This window comes from Neophocaena asiaeorientalis, unplaced genomic scaffold (genome assembly GCF_003031525.2).
Source record: "Neophocaena asiaeorientalis asiaeorientalis breed wild unplaced genomic scaffold, Neophocaena_asiaeorientalis_V1.1 scaffold264, whole genome shotgun sequence".
Lineage (NCBI taxonomy): Eukaryota > Metazoa > Chordata > Mammalia > Artiodactyla > Phocoenidae > Neophocaena > Neophocaena asiaeorientalis.
Genome location: NW_020185332.1, coordinates 2,966,054 through 2,975,370, shown reverse-complemented (window position 1 = coordinate 2,975,370; position 9,317 = coordinate 2,966,054). Strand labels below are relative to the sequence as shown.

Below are 9,317 nucleotides of genomic sequence, written 5' to 3'. Positions count from 1 at the left end.
ATAGTTCTGGAGGCCAGAGGTCTGAGATTGAGTCTTGGCAGGGTTGGCTTCTTCTGAGGCCTCTCTCTTTAGCTTGTAGATGGTCGCTTTCTCACTGTCTCTTCATATGGTCCTGTGTGTCCTGATCTCTCTTCTTATAAGGACACCAGTCATATTGGATTAGGGTCTACCTCAGTGACCTCATTTTACCTTAATTACCTCTTTAAAGACCTGTCTCCAAATACTCAGTGGTACCAGAGGTTGGGAGACACAACTCAGTCCACACCAGCAGGGGTGACTGTCATCGTAGCGGAGGGAGTACAGGCATTATATGCTGGTACCTGGGCTGATTTTCTTGGGCTGCACTCCTTTAGGGAAGGATGTAGAAGGTAGGCACCCTGCAGTCCAGAGCGGGTGGTTCAGTATGACCTTCGGAGGGGCTATCCACTCAGCACCCCAGCTGCTCCCCGACAGTCATAGGCACCTGAGCTAAAGAAAATCAGATCGGGAGAGTCCTAAAAGAAGCCGAGCATCAGGTAAACCAGAAGTTTAATAAAAATGAAAAAAATTACAACACAGTGGGCTGAAAATGGGCTGCTTTAGAAGGTTTGATATGTTGGCCAGCATGACACGTGGACTCCATGTGGGTTCTGGGAGGTCACAGGATTGGTCCCTCACACCCCAAGATTCATTTCACTTCTTATCTTGTTCCCATGGGGGAGCCCTCTGTCTTCCTGGTGTCAGTTTTGACCAGGCTGGTTCTGAACTCCCTCATCCTGTGAGGAAAGCTGCCTGAATCTGACCTTCACCCATGATCATGATGGTCATTTGCATAATTTTCTTAGGTCCACATCCCCATCCCAGGTTCTGAGGTTGGCAGCAGGTGAAAGCCCATTTTGTGGAGAATTAAGAGCTTTGGGAATGCTGGAGTCTCCTGCATTCCCAGGAGGTGACAGCCACAGCTCCCAGGGTCTCCTGGCTCCCCTGCAAATGCTTCTGAATGCTGCATGCCCATCTCTCTTGCAAAGTGCTCAGGGATGCAGAATGCCTGGGTGCTGGCGACAAGCGGGGTCCAAGAGTCTGCATAGAAAGGAGCCCTGCGGGGCCCAGGCCTCCCTGGTGGCCACCTTGAGCCTGGCCAGTTAGGAGGTACTGCTCCTCCTCCGGGGGTGGAGGGCTTTCCTTTTGGCGATGTCCTCCTCTGTGTCACTCTCACAATTCCTCTGGAAGACAGAAAAAAAGAGAGACCCAGGGCAAGAGGGTCAGAAGGTGCCAGGAATGGGGTTGTGCTGGGTAACCTGAGCTGATACACGTGGGTCACGGGCCTGTAAACCAGGGAGATGGACATTGAGGGGAAGCCTGTTGCTCTGTCTAGACACCAGGGGTGGGTGGGATGGGGGTGGGGAGGGACCTGAAATGGGGCCAGACCAACTGCCTTGAGGCCGCCTTCCCAGGAGGAAGGAATACAGGCAGAGCAGAGCATCTAGGGAAAATCAGGGACCCGAAGAGGCCAAATTATAATAATAATGAAAATTATATCCGGTGTCCTTTGTGGCTGCCACATAATCAAGACCACTTGGATAGTTGGTCTGTGGGCTGGTGGGTCTCCTGAACTCAGCCTAGAGAGAACGGGGGAGGGATAGCCACAGGGATCTCCCCAGACTCTGACGGCCACCTCCCCGCCTCTTCTTTGACTGGCTTAAGCTGCACATTTAGCCAGCCCTGCCATGTAGTCTTTCCAGGGAAATGGCTTCCGTGCTCCATTTTTATGAAAGAGAAAAAGAGCAAAGTGCAGTCCATCAGCTCGTACATGGCTAAGCCAGAGTGGAGCAGCCACCCTGGTGGTCACCGTGCCTTTTTCATTCACACCACGTGCATCTAATTAAATTATTAAAACTATTAAACAAAGTCCTAATTCAGAAAGACAATGCAAGTCATAAAAAAAAAAATCTACTGTCAGATGTTCAATTTTAATGCTTCCTAAACAAAAGGACGTATCTTTTCTTTTTTAAGGAAAATGCCTTTTGGAAAACTGAATAATAGATGTCTGGAACCCATTCCTTTTTCTTTTCTTTAATTCTTTGGCCACGCCATGCAGCACGCAGGGATCTTAATTCCCTGACCAGGGATCGAACCCCGGCCCCCTGCAGCGGAAGCCCAGAGTCTTAACCACGGGACCACCAGGGAAGTCCTCTGGGACTCATTCCTTTTCCACGTGTAGGGTGAGCCATCGAGCTGATATCAGGTGCTGACTGTTTGAGCAAAAAAGAGGACTATTTTAAATGTTTGCACAAGGACAAAAATTAGGAAAGAGTTTTATACGCTTTTCAATTACTCTCTGTTCCTCTTTCCCAATGGCCAGCACCGTATCAGGGCAACTCGGCCTGAAAGGCATGCCCTCTGTCAGCCATGTGCCTACCCAGGGCCCTCTCTCCTTCCCCTGGCCTGAGCCAGCTGGCAATCCAAGGTCAAGATCAACTTTAGCCAAATACATCCTGGACCAAGCCCGGCTATGACAATAAAAATAACTCGAGCTCTGCTGAATAGAAACTTTTGAGCATGAGTCAGAGCCATACAATACAAAAGACAGCTGGAGAACAGTTTGCCTGTGATTAACAGGGATTTTCAGAGGGAGCAAGTCCAGTCCCCTTTTACAGCAGATGAGGAAGGCAGCCAGAGAAGGGACATGGCTTGGCCAAAGCCACACGGTTGTTTTGGGTCTCTGGAGCCATAAATCCTCAAGTTCCGGACAAGAGTGAGAATCAAGAAGGGTTCAGGCTGGTGGGGGGAGCACAGGGGCTGCGCCAGGTCCCGCAATGCAGCCTAAGTGCTGTGCGCCCTGAGGCTGCCCAGGGCTGCCGGCCCATTCACCTCAGGCTGCTGCCTTCCAGCCTCTTCCTGAGCAGGCAGTCACCTTCTGTCCTGACCTGTGTCATCCTAGACCCTCCTGGGGCCCTCACCACACTCCGTGAGCAGTGGGGAGGGTCTGTCAGGGAACCTCGACCAGCTGCAATACTAACACTGCATTTCGTAGCACCAGCACTGCATTTTACAGTTTACAAGAGGATTTTAAACAACAATAATAGCTGCTAATAAGTATTGAGCACTTAAAATGCCAGGCTCTAAGAATATGTCATCATTTAATCCTCATGACTACCCTGTGAGGTAGGAACTATTGTTAACCCCATTTTACAAATGATGACATTTTGGCACAGAGAGGTTAAGTAATTTCCTCAAGGTCTCACAGGAAGTGGAAGATTTGAATCCTAGCAGTCTGGCTCCAGAGGCCATGCTCTTGACTACTATATTATTTTGTAAGTCTCTCATTTTAGATGTACGTAAAACTGCAACACGCTAATCAAATATAAGATATCATCTAAATATTATTGTTTTTATTATTATTGGCAATCTAAAGCAAAACAGAAATGGGAAAAATCGGCAAATGAATGTAAAGCTTTCATTCTAAAGCAGATCCTTGGATCATCAGGAATTGATTTTGGATTGCCCCCGGCAGTCTCATTGTCCACTGTTCCCACGGTCCCTGGCAGGCTACAGGTCCTCAGGGGAAAGCTGGGGCTGTGGAGTGGCAACAGCAGTACCTTTGAAAGCCCACCAGGAAAGGATTCGATGTCCTCCAGAGGCTCATGCTGCCCCCTTGGAGTGCCCCCTCCCAGCACTACCCCAGTGGTCCGTCCCCCACCCCGCCCAACACAGATCACAGTGCAGAGCCTGCCAGAAACAGTTAAGCCCCACCTCCTCTCCCCGCCCCCTTCCCCCCAGCTCCAGGCCACACCCAGAGTTCCACCCAATCAGAGGGCATTGCATTTACCCACCAGGTCCTCATTCTGCCTGAGCTGCACCTTCTTCATCAGGGAGCGGGTGAGGTGGTTACACAAGGAGACAATGCTGAAGGAGAGCTGAGGGAGGGGGAGGAGAGGAACCGCCAGGTGAGGATGTACACCGAGACCCCGGAGGGAACCAGGGGCCCACCTGGCCCCCGCCCCCACCCCTAAGCCCTGACCCACCTTCCACCGCCTGCGGACATACTGCTTCTTGAAGTTCTCCAGGTTGACCAGGGACTCCCTGCGCACCAGGGCTTGCTGGTTGTCCACAGGCTGGGAGACAAAGCAGAGCATGGCGGCTGACGCTGGGCTTCGGACGGCAGCTGGGCCCCTGACCTCACGCCACCCTTAGCCTGACCCCGGGACCTCCCTGCTGGGCAGGGCACGCAGAGGAACCTCACGCTGAGGGCAATGGCTCCAGAAGTCCCAGCTGTTCCGGAGATGCCCTCTGCACCCCTGCGCTATTATTACCACAGCCAGATGTGCACGCTGGCTGGGCTGGAGGCTCAGCCCCTACCTCCCCGAAGGGGAAGAGCAGGAGGCAGATCCTTCAACCATGGGTCACTCTGGGGAAGGGTCATCGTACAGCAGCCCACGATGCCCACTGTGCACTGGGCCAGTTCTGGGCCTAGCAAAATGGATGCCTCGTTAGCAGACGGGCATTAGTACTCCACTCAAAAATAAATGTAAGGAAATAGGGGCTTTGATGGGGGTCGAGAGGAGATGGGATGTGTAGTTGCCTTTCACTACTTGGCAGTCAAGGCTTAGCTTAAACCCTGACTTCTCCAAGAAACCTGGCATGGCTTCTCTGAGCCTCAGTTTTCTCATCTGTAATATGGGGATAATAAATAACATTGTGTCACAGGGTTGTTTAGGATTAAGTAAATGGGGATGTAAAGTGCTTAGCTTAGAGTTTCTCAATAAATAGTAATACATTATTGATAGCCTTCCTGTCTTCTCCATTCCATCTTTTTATAAATTATTTTATTTTTATAATAGCTTTATTGCAATATAATTGATATACCAAAAAAACTGGACATATTTAATGGACTCCAATGTGAGGAGTCCATTCCCTCATGAATTCCTGCCTCTTCGTAAAAAAAGGTTTTCCTAGATTGAGAAATCAAGAGATGGGTTTCAGGGGTTCTGTGAACCTCCTGAAATGGTCTGCAAATTTTAGTGCATAAACTCGTACATAAATGTTCATAGCAGCATTATTCATAATAGACAAAAAGAGGAGAGGACCTAAATGTGCATCAGCTGATGAATGGACAAAATGTGGTATATCCGTACAATGGAAGAACTGAATGGCAAATCCATTCATGGAAAGAATGAAGTACCAATACATAGTACAACATGGATAAACCTTGAAAACAGTATCATAAGTGAAAGATGCCAGACAAAAGAGGCCACATATCGTATGATTCTAATTACATAAAATGTCCAGAATAGGCAAATCCACAGAGACAGAAAGTAGATTAGTAGTCGTCAGGGCTGGAAAGAAGGGAGAATGCGGAATGACTATCTATGAAAGGGTGTGAAGTTTCTTTCTGGGGTGATGAAAATGTCCTGGAATTAGATAGTAATGATGGTTGTATAACCTTGTGAATATACTAAAAAGCACTGCATTGTACATTTTCAAATGGTGAATTTTATAGTATGTGAATTATAGCTCAATAAAAAAAAAAACTTAGTGTATAGGTACAGACATACATTTCCTCTGAGAAGAGTCAATAGCTTCCAGTGATTCTTAAAGGACTCCGTGACTCCAGGAAACAAACTGCCTGGGGCGATCCATAAGGTCCCATCCAGCTCTATTCTTCTCTCTGCTCTGACAGCCTCCTCACAGCAGTGCCTCCTCTGGCACCTCAGTGACCGCTGAGTGAGGTCACTCATTGATTCCTGATGCTGGTCTTGTCTCCTAACCACACTGCAAGCACACCTCCATGCCTGTTTATTTTTCATCATGGCACCAGGTGCCAGTGGAAGCCAATGCATATGGCCGGCCCACACTGCTCTGGACCTGACATCTTCTGGCAGGAGGCCCCTTCCCTGTTTACCCAATCTCCCTCCTCCAGGACGGCCTCTGTGTGTTTCAAAGCCCAATTCAGACATGACCTCTTCCAAGATAACTTCCAAGAAACACTCTCTCTCTCCTAACATGACCAACACACGTGTGCCCCTTTATCATACTTAACCCCTCTCTCGGTCAGCTCTGCAGTGGAGTCATCCCACTAGTGGGCAACAACAGGAAGAACTTTCTTCATGTTTTTGTCAATGTTTCCTCACTACCCACTCCTGATGCAGAGCATAAGACAGTGGGTGCTGAAGAGCTGTATGGATAAACTGTCTCCCTGAGCTGCTGCAGAATCAAACCAGAATGAAGTCCCAGGACCTGCTCATTCCCTCCGGTGAGAGGCCCAGGCACCTGCATCAGCCCAGCCGTGAGACCACGGAAGGGTGTCATGACACCATGACTCCCCACAGCTCTGCCTGGGAATCAGCGAGGTGAGAGGCAGAGTCCTGGGGAGGTCAGGGAGCGGGGAGGAGAGGGCACGCAACCTTGACACAGAGGGGAGATGAGAGAGCCAGGGGCTTTTCGCTCCCCCAAAATGGGACACGGTGGTTTGGGCCAAAGAGTGCTGGAGGGGAGAGAGGAGGAAAAGGAGGAAGGTAGAGAGGAGAGAGAAGAGAAAAGGATGTTGCTCCCCCAGCTCTTTCCTTAACCGCCTCTCACCTCCTCCGCGAGCCCAGCCCTGGCTTTAGGTCCCACCTGGAAGAGAGATGCAAAAGAGGGCACAGGGCAACTGATCTGTGCTGAGCCTGGCTTTTCCTGGCACCAAAGCCTTCCAGCAGCTTCTGGGCACTCTCAATAGAACCCAACAGGCTCACCAAGAACCCCAAGGCCTGTATCATCTGGGTCTTCCTGTAACCTGATTTTCTCCCCATCTCCTTTTTGTCCCTGTGGCTTTCATGGCATGGGTCTGCTTGCTGGTCCAGGAACCCAAGGTCTCTGGGTCTTACTGTATTTACTTTGTCATTTTGTTCCGGTCTCTGCTCAAATGTCACCTCCTCAGGAGGCCTTCCTTGACCACCCTATATAAAATAGCACCCAGCTGCCCCATGCAACTCACAGTGCCTCTGCCCTAGTTCTTCATAGCACCGCCACTACCTGACATTTTATTCCATATTTATTCATTTGTTGTTAATTCCACCTCCCCATACCTCTCAGCAACTAGTTTCTCCTTCCCAAGGTGACTGGCATCCTGCCTTCCCAGCCCACAGAACATTTCTACCTCTAACTTCACAAATGTCTGCAATTCACCTTCGAGTCGAACCCTTGCAAGGGACACTCTTGCACGTCACTTGGACAGTTTGATGAGCTGGAATTAGTAGACTCTGGGAGTGAAGGGACCTCTTTTTGTCTACTTACCGATTGACGCCCTTGTGAGGCGAGAGATGGCTAAACCCCACGTATGGAAGGCTGACAGGCAGGCTCGGGGAGTCCTGTTAGTGAGAATCCCACCTTCCAACTGGTCCAGCAGTGCCAGCCACTGAGCAGAGATGCCCAACTGAAATATCACATCGGACCGTTCCCAGAGGCCATTCATGGGAGGTGATGCAGTTACTTCTAGGGCCCTGTCTATATGCTACACAAAACAGCATGAACTCTGAGGAAGAGGCTATAAACCTGTCAGGCTGGCCTTTCCCAATCAATGGGCCTTGTTGGTTGCTAAGAGGCTCACCAAGCGCTGACACCGTTGTCATCTAGGCATGAAGACAGAGAGACATAAATTCTGCAGTGAGATCAGTCCCCAGAAGGGATGTGGCACCAGCACTTTGGATTAAATTCAGGGTGTGAGGGGCGACAGAGTTTGTTCCGCCTTCTCCTGACCCTCCCCTTTCTGCAAACAAACAGTGCCCACCATCCAGCCTTGTGGTCCTTCAGTGATACCAGAGAGTGTGGAGGATTTTGACCAGGCTCCTAGGAGCATGTCTGGTGTCTCAGAAAAATGTTGGGAAGGGAGAAAAGAAGACAGAATGCTGTGGCTAAAGTCAGGTTTTGTTCATGCAAGTGTCTCTGAAAAAGTCCATTGGGGAGAGCTAGGCAGCACCGACATCCACAGAGCAGGGAGATGAAGCAGCAGCCATCCTCCCAGGCATAAAGACAGACCCTGGCTTTCCAGAAGAGGCACTCCAAAGACTTTCTCTAAATACCAGGCCTCCATAAAAAGAAACGAAATTGAGTTATTTGTAGTGAGGTGGATGGACCTAGAGTCTGTCATAGAGTGGAGTAAGTCAGAAAGAGAAAGACAACTACCGTATGCTAACACATATATGTGGAATCTAAAAAAAAATGGTACTGATGAACCTAGTTGCAGGGCAGGAATAAAGAGGTAGACCTAGAAAATGGACTTGAGGACATGGAGTGGGAGGGCGAAGCTGGGGCGAAGTGAGAGTAGCATCGACATATAGACGCTACCGAATGTAAAATAGTTGGCTGCTGGGAAGCAGCAGCACAGCACAGGGAGATGGGCTCGGTGCTATGCGATGACCCAGAGGGGTGGGATAGGGAGGGTGGGAGGGAGACGCAAGAGGGAGGGGGTATGGGGATATAGGTATGGATATGGCTGATTCACTTTGGTGTACAACAGAAACTAACACAGTACTGTGAAGCAACTATACTCCAATAAAGATCTATTAAAAAAATAAAATAACATCATAAATAAATAAATATCAGGCCTCCTCTACAAACTGCCAACAGTTTGAAACTTTTCGAACCTCCATCTGAGTTACTACTCCAGCCCCATCCTCCCCTGAAAGCCAAGGACACATGAGCACCCACTTTCCTCTCGTGCCCAGGACTGTCTCTCTGAGCCTCGCTCCTTCATCTCCCTTAGTGGCATCTCTCTGTACGTGGCATCTCCACCTCTTCCTTTTGCTGGCTGTTTTGCTGGCTGGAGCCTGGGCCCTGCTGGCCTTACCTCCCTGTTTAACCAGGAAAGGAGCACGTGAGGCTTATAGGGACCTGAGTCTCTACCTCCTTATGCCTGGGTGGGGAGAGCTGCAGAGAGGCTGTGTTCCTGCAGGTTGTCCCTACACTGAACAAGCCAATGGAAAGAGGTAAGAATGTCCCTTTCCTTGCCTAACCCAGCCTTACTTTTCTGAGTTAGGTCTCAGCATAGATACACTCTCACTTTTAATCTTCTCCCCGGGACCTTCAGTTTTCTGAGCAAGTTTTCATCCCCAGGAAAAGCTTCAAAAGCTCACCTGTGTGTCCGGAGCCTGTGCTCCGCAACAGGAGAGGCCATAACAGTGAGAGGCCCGCGTACCGCAAAAAAAAAAAAAAAGAAAAGCAGGGGCATGTGACTCCAGAATGTGTATCCAGATGATAAGTAATTATTCTTGATTTTGTCAGGTGTGATAATGGCGCAGTGGTCATAGTAAAAAGAAACTCCCTATCAGAGATTCCTGCTGAAGAATTTATGAGGTTAA

At 49.5% G+C, this 9,317-nt stretch overlaps 1 protein-coding gene across 6 annotated transcripts in view; it reads right to left on the bottom strand.

Annotated features, from left to right (window-relative positions):
• Window positions 1-506: 506 nt before the first annotated feature.
• The window catches only part of DAPK2 (death associated protein kinase 2), a 124,145-nt gene continuing 115,334 nt past the window's right edge, over window positions 507-9,317 (bottom strand). For 4 of the 6 annotated variants that reach the window (XR_003001830.1, XR_003001832.1, XR_003001831.1 and 1 more), the window contains 2 exons: window positions 4,005-4,094; window positions 3,857-3,896 (listed from right to left, as the gene is read on the bottom strand). Coding sequence is in view for 2 of the 6 variants with exons in the window: in XM_024735184.1 (XP_024590952.1) it covers window positions 1,122-1,202; window positions 3,813-3,896; window positions 4,005-4,094 (255 nt within the window). In the remaining 4 variants the exon portion in view is untranslated. Of the gene's footprint in view, window positions 1,203-3,812; window positions 3,897-4,004; window positions 4,095-9,317 lie in introns of those variants that run through there. The other 2 variants (XM_024735184.1, XM_024735185.1) reach the window with 2 other exon arrangements.